Raw genomic sequence first — 14908 nt, forward strand, 5'->3', positions numbered from 1 at the left:
CAGGTCAGGGGCTATTTACTGGAGCCTGAATAACTATCCTCTGGTTATACCACTGAAGAAAATGAACCCTGCCATGCCCCACACACACACACACACACACACACACACACACACACACACACACACACACACACACACACACACGCCATTGAAAAGGTTTCTACCACTTGAGACCTACATCTCTCTAATTAGTGTAAATACGCATATTTCCAGTGTATGCACAGGGGTCACCCCTTCAAGGGTAAGAACGTCCTTTTGTTTTAAGCATGTCCACTCTTGTACATCCTCGCCTGCTCTCTGTTTCCTTAAAGCACTACGCCGCTGTTCTTTTCTCTTTAATTTGTTTCTTCAGCTGTGCTGCGACTTGGCCACAAGAGGAGCCTGCTTGTTACCAGATCCCCAGCCCAGCAGGCCCTCCATGGCTTCTGAACAAACATGACCCGAGCTTCCGCCCCCTGAGCCGACTTCTTGCCCCACAGCCCCAGGCACAGCAACTGAACTTCAGGAAAGAGGAGGGAGGGCCTTGGGGACTTACAGCATTTGCGTTCCCGCCAACTTGCATGCATCGAAGCTGGAACCAGGACCAGTTAGAATCCAGCTCTGTGGACCTGGGAGGAACAAGGATTACAAGATGTGAAACTGTCCTTCTCTGGCATCAAACTGCTCACCAAGCTTTCAAGACATTCTCTCAGGGCTGGAGAGATGGCTCAGAGGTTAAGAGCACTGGCTGCTCTTCCAGAGGTCCTGAGTTCAATTCCCAGCAACCACATGGTGGCTCACAGCCATCTGTAATGAGATCTGATGCCCTCTTCTCCCCTGCAGACATACATGCAGGCAGAATGCTGTATACATAATAAATAAATAAATCTTAAACAAAAACAAAACAAACCAAAAACTATGTCAGCATGCTGTGGGATTCAGGGAATTCTGTGTAGCCAGGCATGGAGCCGGGCACCTCTCATCCCTGTAACTCGCACGGGCGGAGCCTGGCCAGACTTCCATGAGACCCTGTTTCAAAGCCCCCAAGGGGTAGGATGGGAGCTCAGGGTGAGTGCCTGCTATGTGTGGGTGCCTTACCACATGTGTGTCTGTGCACCATGTGCATGCCTGGTCCCTCGGAGGCTAGAAGAGGGAGGTCTGACTGCCTAGAGCTACAGGAACCAACCTGGGTTCCCTGGAAGAACAGCCAGTGCTTTAAATCACTGAGCCATCTCTCCATCCTCTTCTCTTCTCCTTTACAATGTACTTTTATCATGTGCGTGTATGTTGCATATATCACACAGAGGCCTATGGATTCCCTGGGGATGGGGTCACAGGAGCTTCCCTGTCTGACGGGAGTGCGGGAACTGAACCTGGGTCCTCTGCAGGAGCAGCCAGGGCTTCCTGCTGAGCCTTCTCTCCAGCTTCCTTTAAGGGGGATCTGAAGCTGAGCTGACAGGGACTCCTTTGGAGCTGATGGTGGAGGCCTGAGCACACCCGCCCCAGCAGGCAGCAGCCTTGGGCAGCACTCACTGCCCCAGGAAGAGCCGCGGCTCTGCACAGCGTCCTAAGACTCTGGGTGCTGAGGAAAAACCGCCCCTGAGGAGGCGGAGATGCTGCCTTCTTTCAAGTCCCTTGAGCAGTCAGTCAGCTGTCTGAGTCTGAGCAACCCTGGTGCCCGGCAGGGCCAGGACAGTCCCAGCCCTGCGGAGTGCTGGGCCCAAGCATCGTGTCTACTTGGTCTGTACACACACTCCTAACTAACTCTGGCTGCCGACCAAAGACAGTTCAGAAATTACTCTGTCCTTTGTAAAGTCACTATCATGAAATTAACCTAAAAATAAAACTCCCGTTGGTTAAATAGATCATCTATGGTTCACAGTGACACGTGTGAGAGCTGCCACTGCCTGTGTGCCTGTGCTCATGTGTGTGTGCGCATGTGTGGCTGGCAGAGGGAGAGGGAGTAGGAAGGGAGGGGCCGGTGCAGGGGTGTCCATGCCTCACTCGCACACTGGGGCCACAGAGATCTTTTCATGGTGGGTATTGTGTTGTTCTTCCGAGCTGGGCCTTTTGTTTACGTCCCTCTTTGTGGGTCTAAGTGATCCCCTCGGGCTCCCTGGAGCCAGGCTTGGCGTGGCTTGTTTGACTGCTTGCTGGATTTTGTCTTTCTCTGTAGTCCTGCTAGCCTGGACTTAGTTTCTCCTGTCCACAGCCTAGGCAGCTGCCTTTTGGCTCAGTGCTTTTTAGTTGCTATTTTTTGACTCTTCCTTAAGTGTGTGACTCATACATTTATCTGACTTTTAAGAGGCCCATGTTTGACCCTGCACAGGCCCAACAGAACTCCGCGTTCAGGCTCCAGGCCAGCCCTCTTCCTACCTGGTTTCCTGGAACTCTGTGCACCGGCTTACGCCTCAGAGGTGAACGAGAGCACAGGCCAGAGGATAAGCAGGGACCTGGAAATGAACTGGACTGAACAGCACAAAGCAGAGGGAGGGCAGTGTGGGTGGCCTCATGCCCGCCCAGCCTTTCTATACTCTGGACAGGGTGTGGCGATGTGTATGAACAGCTCATGACCAATCTGGGAAAAACATTCTGGAAAGAGTATCTGGAAGCTGGGGGAGGGGTGGTGGTATTAGGAGGCTGGGGAAGGAAGGTTACAGTTCAGAGCCAGTGTGGACCACAGAGTGAGTTTAAGGCCAACCCAGGCAATGTACGAGAACCTGTCTCAAAAGGGCTGGGGATCTCGTTGGTTGGTAGAAGAGTTGCCTAGCATACATTAATGTGGCTCTGTATGCATACAAGGTCCTCAGCTCTGTCCCCAGGGCATTTTCAACCCCCACACCCCATACACATGAAGTTATACACTTAGCTTTAACCACAAACAAGAATTAACTCAAACTGGCATGGACCTTTAGTCCCAGAACTTGAGAGGCAGGGGCAAACGAACCTGTGAGTTTAAGGCCAGCCTGGTCTACATTGAGGTCCAGGCCAGCCTGGTCTACATAGTGAGTTCCAGGACAGCCAGGGCTACATAGTGAGATCCTATCTAAGTAACAAAAACAAAACTCAGAAGGGTCAAAGGCATACATGTGATAATCGAAACCAGAAAACTCTTGGAAGGAACAAGATGAAGACTTATGGCAGTGGGTCTGGTGCGTGTACCTCGAGAGGCGTGTGCTAACTGGACGCCAGGGAAGTTAAAGCAGGTGTATCAAAGAACAGAGTATGGGGCCAGGCAGTGGTGGTGCACCTCTTCAATCCCACACTCAGGTGGCCACCTCTGCCTCTGAGTTTGAGGTCAGCCTGGTCTACAGAGCGAGTTCTAGGACAGCCAGGGCTACACAAAGAAACCCTATATCAAAAAAAAAAAAAAAAAAAAAAAAGTGAGAAAATATTTTCGAATCGTGTCTATTATAAGGGATCAGGATACGGCAAACATAAAGAACTCTGAAAGCTCAACACGATGAACGACCCAATCCAAACCAGGCAAGAACAGGAATAGGAATCTTTAGAGCAGAAACACAGACGGTCCACGGTGCATGAGAAGATGGCAAGTAGCAACCACTGGGAAATTCACATCAGAAATATGAGGAGAAACTACCTCACACCCAATGGCTGGTACGAGGGGGAGGGTAGGGGGAGGGACGGAGGGACGGAGGGAAGGAGTCTTGGCTAAGGGTCTGGCTCAGTAGCAGAATGCCCGGGCAGCATGCATGAGGCCCCTGGTTCAGTCTCCAGCACCACAGAAAAGACAAACGAGCAGAGGCAGGAGGGTGAGGGCCAGGAGGAGGAGGAGAGGAAGAGGAGGAAGATGCTGCCAGTGAAGATGAGAGGAAATGACCTCTGCTGTTCTGATGGCGCTGGCGGGAATGTACGGACGGAGTCGTTCTGGACAGGAGGAGCTTACGTAATCACACACTGGAGCCACTGACAGCTCGTCCGAGTGCTGTCCCCAAGGGACTCACGTGTATGCACGAGCTCAAGGCATCTTTATCTAAATGGCTACCATGTGGGAGCAATTCAAGTGTCTACCCACGGTTGGACAGACGAGCAAATCGGCGTCTGCAGATCACTGGGGTGTTATTCAGCCTCAGCAGAGGCAGGGGATACGGACCATGAACAATGGGTGGTAAGCGTGCGCTAAGCGGAACGAGCCAGTGCAGGGCAGCCAGCACCCAACTCTGTCCATGTGCACCGTGAGGGCTTGAGTCAGTGCCCACAGGCTCCGGTGCCCAAGCCCCTGGTCCCAGCTGGTGGATCTGTGTGGAAGGTTGTGGCACCTTAGGAACTAGAGCCTTGCTGGAGGATGTCAGTCAGGGAGGCTTTAAGTTCTTAGAACCTTGCCGCTCTTCCCGACCTCTCTCTGCCTTCTGCCTGTCAGGCTGACCTCATTTCCTGCTGTGATTTTTTTTTAAAAACCATGATGGACTCTCCCTTTGGAACCCTCCTTAAGTTGCTCGTGGGCATGTGTTTACCACAGGGACAGACTGAAAACTAGAACATGGAGGTATTAAATATGCAAATCATAAACCGGGTGGTGGTGGTGCATGGTTTTAATCCCAAGCACTCCGGAAGCAGAGGCAGGCAGATCTCTGTGGGTTTGAGGCCAGCCTGGTCTACAGAGTGAGTTCCAGGACAGCCTGGGCTACATGGAGAAATGCTGCCTTGAAAAACCAAAATAATAACAATAACTGAGAATAATGGCCAAAGACACGACAAGTATATACGGCTCATTCCAAACATTCTGGAACCAGAATCTCAGACGAAAGATGACTGATATTTTGAAACAAGGAAGAATATTCAAAGCAACTTCCTTTTCTTAGTAACTACCTCTGCAGTGACCCAGCTACACCAGGCCTCAGGTAGGGCAGAGATGGCTCTGAGGCTAGGGGTGCTCACTGCTCTTGCAGAGGAAATGAGTTTGGTTCCCAGAATCCACGTGACACACAACTCCCTGTAACCAGCTCTAGGTAAGATCGGAGGGTGTCTGCTGGCCTCCCTTACCAACCACACACACACACCACACCACACACACACACCAATCACTCACAGATAAACAGACACACACACACACAAATTTTAAAAAGAATTAAAGACAGCAGATGCTGTCGCCATCACTGTATAGTTTCTCTGCTGCCATGTAAAAACCCACCAGGACAAATGCTACTTTACGGTAGTCACAAGGACAATATTCCTTAAGTTCAAATAACAACAACAACAACAACAAGAAATCATTCCCACAGTTCTTTCCCAGAAGAGGACCAGGGCGACAGGACAGCTGCTGGAGGAAGTGGCACTCAAGAGGCCCGAGTCCCTGAGATGCCCTGCAGAAGGTGCCCTGACAAGGCCCTGGCAGCTGGCGCCCCACACCTTGCTGGGCCTCTGGTCTGACTCCAGCCCCTCCCCTCCCCGACCAGTCACGATTTCCTTCACTTCACTTCAGAGGCTCTTTCCCTCCCACAGTGGGGCTGCACCTTTCTCTGGAGCCTACAGTGTGGAAGAGGAAGGAATTTCTCACTGGAAGGCCAATGTAGTCCATGCTCTTGGTAGAGAGGGAAGGAGGGCCTTCCTACATAACCATGTGACATCAGCACACAGAGCTGGACAAACTCATGGGCTCAGGCTTTGCCCTGCTGGTGCCAATGGGAATGGGAGGCGGAGGAGGATGCTGGGGCCACACCTGGATGAGGAGGACCACCCTTCATGTGCACTCTCAACCTTGTGTGTGTGCAGGAGGCCCCTTCTCTCGAGTGCGTACTTCCATTTCTTAGAAGGCACTGGAGGGAAAGGAACTGTTGCTCTGAGACCTCACATCTGACTCTGTCTTCAACACCAGAGCTTTATTTCTCTCACAAGATCTCCACAGAGGCCCGGGAAGAACATGGGCTGTTTCCCCATGTCACTAGATGATGTAAGAGTTAACCCCTGACCCCAGATTATGGTTATCTATAATTTTACCCGATATCAAGTCAACATCAATAGAAAAGGGAGGACATTGATGTTCATGGTAACTTTCTTTTGAATTATTCATTCATATATATATATACATATATATATTTTAAGATTTATTTATTACATATAAGTACACTGTAGCTATCTTCAGACACACCAGTAGAGGGCATCGGATCCCATTACAGATGTTTGTGAGCCACCACGTGGATGCTGAGAATTGAATTCAGGACCTCTGGAGAGATGACTCAGTGCTCTTAACCACTGAGTCATCTCTCCAGGGCCTTGTTCATTTATTTTATGTGTATGAATACTGTCTGCATGAACATCTGCACAGCAGAAGAGGGCACAGGATCCCAAGGGTCTACAGTTGTAGATGGTTGCGAGCAGCTAAGTGAGTGCCGGGGATTGAACTCAGGATCTCTGGAGGAGCAGCTTTTCTCCAACCCCACTGCTAGTTCATTTTCATTGCCAACTTGACTGGGAGAGCAACTTCACATGGAATAGCTTATGCTGAGTGTGCCCTGAGGCTGAGGAAATTGGGCTGATGCCAGCGTCCAGATCTGCCCTGACTTGGATGCTATGGGGGTAGTCACTTCACCATGGTGGACTGCACCCTCAAACGGTGAGCCAAACCTTTCTCCTTTAAATACTCCTCCTGTCTCAGGTGCTGAAGACATCCGCGTAACAGCCAGCGGGGAAGAGTTACTTACCGAATAAAACTCAAGTGGACCCCAAGCGACCGGTGTGATCCGGAGCAGTCAATGCAGAGAAACACCCCATAGCTTATGCTCGCCCAGCTGGGATTTTTGGCACCACAGTCAAAACACACCTGAAAGAGCAGACATTCATTAGACTCGGTTGGGGACCAACTGGCATTAGCAGGTGACTCAGCCAGGAGGCCAGAGTACAAAGGCGATGTGAAGGTGGCTCAGATGTGACAATCTTAAGACAATGTGTCACCCAGAGGCTGGGGAAACTCTCAGTCCACTAAGTGGACTTGCAGGCATGAAGACGGGTGGTCCACCCCTAGGGCCCCTGGGGGAGGGGAAGAGGACAGCTGGCAGTGGCTGCATACTGCAAGGTAGGCAGAGACAGGCGGATCATCTGCTTGCCACGTTCCAAAGCAGTGAGAGAACCCACCCGCCTCAAAGAAACAAGGAAGATGGCATCTGGGAAACGACAGCTGAGATTTGTCTTCTGGCCTCCACACAGGTGTGCACATGTGCTTACACACTAGCACACATGTGCCCATGCATCCCCACGGACATACACACAGGAAGAGAAAGGATGTCACCTACGTTTTCCAAACCCTCACATTTCTCTTATTATAAAGATGATCTGTAATTACAGGGATTAGAGTAAAACAATACAGCCCCACCCCAAACACTGCTGACGGTGAACACTCAGTAGGGACCCTTCCTACATAAATTCATGCCTGTGAGGAACATGACTCTGCTGGGACACTGTCCCACACTGTCACCTGGGCAGTGCTCCTGGGTGTGAGTCTTCCCTCTCTGTCAGATGCCAATCGTCCCCCACCTCCTAATATTCACGTCCTCACACAATCTCTGCCTTAGCTTACCGAGGTGCTGTGTAGGAGGAGGTGGGAGGATCAGCTACCATTTTTGAGATTAGGGCTGCCCCTGGGTCACTACCTCTTGGGATAAACCAGCTATGTTTTCTGAAGGAGAGAGACAGCCCTGGGCAGAGCCTCAAGTGCTAGGCCCTAGCTGAGCCGCCTGTAGAGAGAGCAGAGGCCTGCCCACACCACACTGCTCAAATGACCGTTGCTGTGTCACAGACAGGACACACCCAGCCAGCTAAGTCACTCCCCACTCCAGAACCCATGAGGGTGAAGACGCTAAGTTTGGAGGGCTGCTCCAATGCTCCTCTTTGAAACACGGCACTCTGAGAACTATTAGCTATACAAGTCACCATGGCAGTGTCCTCTGCTCTGGAGGCACTGAGAGTTCCTGCGGGGCTGGGCCTTCCCTGTAATCAGCTTTCTCTGTTAGCATAGGTGCTTAGTGCTGGCTGAACAGCTCTGAGTATTTAGCTCCCACGGACCTTGACCCCGTAGTTCTTCCTCCTAAGCACTCAGTAAACCTTTGTAAGCCAAGTTAACAACAGCTCACCAATCATTGCCAGCTTAAAAACTGCCAGCAGACCCTTCAATAATGATGACAGAAAACACTTGCTAGGCCACCCAGAAGGTTCAGTGGGTAAAGGTGCTTGCGCCCAAGCTTTGATGACCTGAGTTCAATTCCTGATCTTACATAATAGAAGAAACGAATCCCTTAAGTTGTCCTCTGACCTACACAAGCAGGCCATGGACTGCACACATACCATGGTACTCCTGTGACCCCATCCACCACAAAATAAATAAATACATACATAGTGTCTTCCACGGGCTTTAATATTCATAATTAACTCAAGTTAGAATAGCAATTACAAAATTCCCACAGACAGGAAAATTGTCTTTAATTTTTTTTCAGAACCCACCTCACTCTAGATAAGTTTCTAAAATAAAAAGGACCCTCAGGAAAGAGCTGCTTCTGGCCCTGGGAAAGGAGAAACTACAAGCTGCTAAAAGCCATCACCAGCCGGGCTCAGGCTGATTGGAGAGATCAGAGAGCGGGTGTGGAGTGACATCGGGCATGGCGAGCAGCTGGCCAGTGACTCACTGTGGTGTTCTCTGACTGCCGGCTACGTGTCAGACACTGTGACAGGAGCCAAGGTACAAAGGCGTGGATTCCATCATAGAATCCAGCAGGGCATACTGAGACCCAGTCATTGCTGGGCCATGTGCTGGCTGGCCTGTGGGGGAGAAACTGACACAGACACCACACAGTCTGGAAGTAAGGCGCTTCTCTGAGGGGACACTGCTGCTCTCCTGACTTTACCATGCAACTCCCATCTTGTGCTGTCCCTGGCACAAATGGCGCCCACTGGTCTAGTGAGAGAGGCAACCCATTATGTGATCTTATGGCTGTAGGTTAGCATATAAAACAAGGTATCCTATGCAGGGTCAAAGACAGGACGTGGCCCCGTGGAAGACGGGAAGGCAGGGGTTTGCTGTGCATAATCTAGGACAGTAGACTGAGCATCAAGTCTGATGGTGGCTACAGGGGAAGGGGGACATGGTTGGGGTCTGCTCTCTTTGATAGGTGACCCCAAACAAAAATATGATTTTTTTTAAGGAGAATTCAGTTCGTAGAAGGGAAAAAAGAAACAGCTTTTAGCTGACAGTGTTTGGCCTGATGATGAGAATTTTCTTACCGAAACAGAAGCAAAGGCTACACAAAACCTTCACAAAAGCTGTAGGAAAGGGTTTATCACCTCAGCAGCCTGGCTGGCTGTGACACCTGGAAAATCTCCTGCCACCTTGGCCGGCTTGTGGCAGGTTGAGTGTTCTGCAGTTCCCTGTGGAAGTTCTTGATGCTTTTCAAGTGAGGGCATAAGCTCTCCGTTTTCTGCATTTGACAAACTAACCACTGGCCTTCGCCATATTTTAGAGAGAGTAAGGAATTAATCAAGTATCCCAGCTGGGAAGCAGGAACCAGAGATGGAATGGTGGGGCCTGCCTGGGAAGTGGAGGCAGGAGGATCAGGAGGATCAGGAGTTCAAGGTTGTCTTTAGCTACACGGAGAACAGGAGGCCAGCCTGGGATACCGGAAACCTCACCTCAGAACAAAACGAAAACGAAAGGCAGGAAGTAGATGTTTCACCCATGTTAGTACCGCAGCATGAAGTCCTTCTCTCCTTTAAAAATGAACAGGAGTGTTTGCCTTGTGCATTGGCCTACGCCACATGTGTGTCTGCTGTCCACAGACACCAGAAGAGGGCATCGGCTCCTCAGGAGCTGGGGTTATGGATGGTGGTGGTAACCACGTGGGTGCCAGGAACCAAACCCAGGTCCTCTGTTGGAGACATATGTTCTCTTAACCACTCCCCTATCTACTTTTTAAAACAATTATTTTGTTTCTAATTGTGTGTGTGTGTGGCAGTTGCCCTCAGTCCAGAGGCGTCGCCCCTGGAACTGGAATTACAGGTGGTGGTAGCCACCTGCCCACAGTGCTGGAGGCCTCACTCTCCTTGGCAAAGGCAGCACACGCACTCTCCCCGCTGATCCATCTCCCCATCCCTTCCTTTTCCCACCCCTACTGCAGGCTCCCTGAAGGCCTGTGTCAGGTCTACACCCCCAGTGTGCAAGTCCTCGGCGCTTTCTTTCCACAGCACCGGAACCAACAGGTTCTGAGCAACCCGAGAAGCTCAGTACAGAAAACAGCCTGCGAGCCGAGCCCTTTCATCCAAGCAGACTGTCGTCAGATGCAAGGGATCGGACAGTGAATTCCAAATAAAAGTAAATCCCGCTGTTTCCTTCTGCCTTTTCTGACAACATATTTTTGGTCTCCCTTTCCCCCCCACAACCTCTTCCCCCTTTTAGACAGGGTCTCCTGTAACTCAGCCTGGATCACACTTGTTCTGTAGCTGTGGGTAACTTTGAAGTCCCAATCCTCCTGCTTTCCCTCCAGGGCTGCAGCGAAGGGTAAAGCACGGTATCACACTTCCAGCCCTATTAAAGCGAAACGTTTACTTAGAGGGCATGTCCTTACAACCCCAGATGAGTCTTTACACAGTGTACCTATTTAATTTTCCTTTGTGAAAGAGCCTTGTTATATGGTCTAGCCTTGAATTTGGCAATCCTCCTGCCTCAACTCAAGCATTTTAGAAGTGCTGTTAAGCCAGACATGATGACTGGATGGCTTGAAGCCATCTTCATCTTGTAATTTTGTCATCCAGAAAGCTGTGTCAGGGATTGTAAAATTCGAGGCCAGCCTAGGGCTGCACAGTGAGTTCAAAGCTGGCCTGGGCTACACAGACAAGACCTGTCTCAAAACAAAACAAAACAAAACAAAAAAACAAACAAGCAAAAAACAAAACAAAAAGCAAACAAAACAAAAAACAAAAAACAGAACCCTTGAAGGTATAGTTCAATGATAAAGTGCCAGTCTAGAGTACACAGGGCCATAAGTTCAAACCCCAGTACTACACTAGAATGGTGGGGCGTACTGTTGTCCAGTACTTCTAGTCATTAAAACTAGTTTTCACCAGCAGGGCATGGTAGGGCCTTTAATCCCAGTACTGCGGAGGCAGAGGCAGGTAAATCTCTGTGAGTTTGAGGCTAGCCTGGTCTACAGAGTGGGTTCCAGGACACCTAGGGATACACAGAGAAACTCCATCTCACAAAAACAAAGACAGAAACTAGTTTCACCATTTTTTCAGGTCAAATCCATCCAATCAGTAGTGGCTTAGAGCCATCCAGTCAGCAATGGCTTCAAACCAGGACCATAAAGGAAAACCAATGCCCTGAGGCATGACCGGAAGCTACTTTGGAATCTTGCTTTAAAAACCACATCCCAGGAGAGATGGCTCAGTGGTTAAATGCACTGACTGCACTGACTGCTCTTCATGAGGTCCTGAGTTCAACTCCCAGCAACCTACATGGTGGCTCACAACCATCTGTAATGGGATCTGATGCCCTCTTCTGGTGTGTCTGAAGGCAGCTATGGTGTGCTCGATATTTTAAAATAAATTAATAATTAAGAAAAAAAGAAATCATATTATAGAATATAAAGTTTCCATAGGTGTGCTCTTCAGAATAAAATGAAAAAAAAAAAAAGGCTACATTTATATCGATTAGAGTTCAACCAGGCTTTCCTCTGTGCATGTGTCTGTGTGTTTACATTTTGAGGCAGGTCTCACTTTGTAACACATCCTAATCAAAAAACCACCATGTAACTCAAGCTGGCCTTTAACTATTGGAAATCCAACTGCCTCAGTTTCTCCCAAGTGCTGGGATTATAGGTATGCACTGTAATGGCCAGCTGAACAATAATTTTAATGTTGAGATCGTCTAATGCAGTCTAAGGCTCGCTTAGAACTTGCTGTGTAGCTGAGGCTGCCCCTGAACTCTTGTTCTTGCCTTCACCTCCCAAGTGCTGGGATCACACCATGTGCTACTGTACTCAGCTAAATTTTAAGATGCAAACAAGCCCACGTGGGCTCCTTAAAAGTGTCTCCTGGCACTGTCGACACTGACTTCTTAATTAAAAGGCGTGTCTTCCCTGTTTGTTGTTGCTTCTTGCTCTTTGTTTTGTTATTTAGCAGTGGCTTTTTGCTACATTCCAAGGGAATACATATTGCTGTGGTTCAGGGAACAGAGTAGCATATGTATTTTCCAACCCTGCCAGCTGTAGATCCAGTCTTGTGTGGCAACAAGCAAGTCCTTGCTACACACAGATCAATCTAAGTTTGAAAAAAAAAAATCAAGAAGATACTAAAGCGACAGACATGGGACAGTACCTAGAAGCCAGCTCCCCTTTCTTATACCCACCAGACATTATCACCCCTACGTAACCATTTCCTCCATCATAAGGCTATAAAAACCCAGGGCTCCCTTCCACCATCAAGATATAAAATGGCTGAGGTTTGTAAAGTGCTGGAACTTTCTATGCCAGCCATTCAGGACCCTGTAATCATGGCTGTGCCCATTAACAGATGTTTCCTCAGAGGTGAAGGTGGAGACCAGATGGACCTCAGAGAGGGGTGGGGAGAGTCCACAGTGACACGACAACCCTTTGCACTCTTCGGGTTCCACCCTACTCCGTCATCCTAGGGAAGTGGTCACCTTAACCCCATGTATCATAACAATACTACCAAGCCACATGCTTGAACTTATGTGGCTCAGTGGGTGGGGGTGGGGACACATAAGGGACAGGAAAATTGTAGGGGTGGACCTCAACCTCCAGAGGGATGAAAGTGAACTTTAGTGAGCTTCCTCAGGAACACAGAAAGCTGGCAACCGGGGCAGAGAACCTTGGCATTACTGGATTGGCAAAAAGGCTGCCACCAAAGGACAATGGTGACAAGGATCCAACAGGTCCCCACCCCTGAAGAAAACTCAAGACAAAGTCCATGATGGGGAGAAGTCCTTCTTTCCCAGGACCTAGTACCACTTAGAGTTCTGACCCCTAGACAGTCTCATCCCTGGGTCTAGGTGACTATAATATTTACCCTTAGCTCACAGAGGCCAGAAGACGTGAACTATGCCTCTTCAGCTTTCTCAGAGCCCAACTATACAACCAACTGACACACTTCCATTGTCCCCCCCATCCCACCCCACCATGTCTGTGCTTCTGGGTCTAGGTGCTCTGGTTTCCAGACCTAGGCACCCCTAGAGGCTATGTGCTAGCCTTCTCTCTGAGCCCTCAGGTAATCTGGCTTCTGATTCTGGACGCTCCAAGAGGCCCATACACCAGTCCTCTCTCTGCTCCGAGATGCACTGGGCTCCTGTCTCAGATGTCCATGCCCCAATCTTCTGACTACCCCCAGGTGCTCTGGTCTCTGGTGGCAGACACCCCAACTGTCCATGTCCCAGCTCTCCCTGTGACCCCAGGCACTCTGCCCTCGGGTGCTCCACATCCCAGATGTCCATGCCCCAGTCCTCTCTGTGACCCCAGGCTCTGCCTTTTGGTCCTGAACATCGTCCATATGTCCATGTCCCTCCCTGTGCCCCAGGGCCTCAGGCCAGGTGCTTGCCAGACCCAGTACTCCATCGCTAAGCCCCTGATGTGCTCCCCCTCTTCTGCCCCTTGCTGACGAAGGTTGGGGAGCGGAGGCTGCCAGGCCCACAGTGCGACGTGTCACAGGCCGAGCGGCTCCTCCCACAGCCGCGGCCACACCGGGGTCCAGCGGGCCGCGGGGTCCTGAGCCCGCTTGCAGCCGTTTACCTTGTTAGTGGGCACCGAGCGCAGGCGCTTGAAGATGGCCAGGATGTCCTGCTTGCTGGGGTCCCCCATAGTTACCGAGAACCGAGGTGAAGCAGTCTCCAACAACCGGGAAGAGAAGCGGTTGCCGCCTCCCGGAGACCGAGGGGCGGGGCTGCGCGTGACGAAAGGCCCCGCCCCTGCCGCGCCCAGGCTCCGCCCACAAGCGGGCGCACGCGCGTTCTCCTTCACTCCGGATGTCCGCGGCGCCACTGGTTTCTCCGGGTTCCAACTTCGAAGTCGGGCGCGGCAGGCGCATGCGCGGACGCTCGGACAACTCCATGCCTCCTTCACCCTTCCGCAGTCTTTCCCCAGATCTCTGCGTTAGTCAGGGTCCTGCAGGGCCCTCCCAGGCTTTGCTTTGCGAAGGGAGCACCGGACTTATCCACTGGATTTGGCAGCATCCCGTTACTGGCCCATGGCCAGTCTCACACCTATCCCTCAGGATGGCAGAGCCAGCGGGTCCCATCCTCATTGATCCTGCATAGTAGCACTTTTTATTTGTACTTCAGCTAAAGCCAAGCCCTGAATGAAAATCTACTGGAAACTGCTGTCTCATTTTGTCTCTTCCATCTGTGAAACCCAGGCTAGCCTAGAGCCCACTGTGTAGTCAGTTCCAGGCTGGACTTGAACTGGAGATCTTCCTGCCTCGGCTTCCTGCTGCTGAGATAACAGGTCTGCACCAAGTCATACCTGTTTGGTAATCTTGTAATTATAAATTGTCTGGTCTGTTAATGGAGAGAGTTCTCGCCTCTAGGCAACAAGTTCTGTCAGGGTCAGAACTGAGAACTCTAGAAAGACCAGACACATGTCTGTGTTTAGTGCTTGGGGCTCCATCTAACCTGGGATTGCATTAGTAGCTACAAAGTTTGGACTTGGGAGCAGGTGCCTGTTTTACAGGGGTCAGGGTGGAGCAGCTGGCAAACATGGCCTTAGGTAGAGCGTAAGAGAAGAAAAACAGGTTTTGGTGTCAAGTGCAGTGCCCCAGCTTCTGTCCCAGTTCAACTGGCTGCTTCCCAGCCAGGCTGCTTTAGGTACTTCTTAGCATTCACCTTTCTGAAGGAGTTAGAGGTGAAGTATGTTGACCAGAGCAGCATTGCAGCTTCAGGGATGTTCTGGAAAGGGCCTTGGTGTGAAGTTGGGACCTC

The 14908-nt window shown here is 50.5% G+C and overlaps 1 protein-coding gene across 4 annotated transcripts in view; it reads right to left on the minus strand.

The window, feature by feature from the left end:
• Positions 1–13876, minus strand: part of Arfgap3 (ADP ribosylation factor GTPase activating protein 3) — a 49810-nt gene extending 35934 nt beyond the window's left edge. For all 4 annotated transcript variants that reach the window (XM_032918699.1, XM_032918681.1, XM_032918690.1 and 1 more), the window contains exons 1-3: positions 13725–13876; positions 6642–6760; positions 536–608 (exon numbers count right to left, since the gene is read on the minus strand). In XM_032918699.1, coding sequence (XP_032774590.1) covers positions 536–608; positions 6642–6760; positions 13725–13793 — 261 coding nt within the window. In that variant the 5' untranslated portion in view covers positions 13794–13876. The remainder of the gene's footprint in view (positions 1–535; positions 609–6641; positions 6761–13724) is intronic.
• Positions 13877–14908: the final 1032 nt, after the last annotated feature.

This window comes from Rattus rattus, chromosome 1, assembly GCF_011064425.1.
Source record: "Rattus rattus isolate New Zealand chromosome 1, Rrattus_CSIRO_v1, whole genome shotgun sequence".
NCBI classification, from domain to species: domain Eukaryota; kingdom Metazoa; phylum Chordata; class Mammalia; order Rodentia; family Muridae; genus Rattus; species Rattus rattus.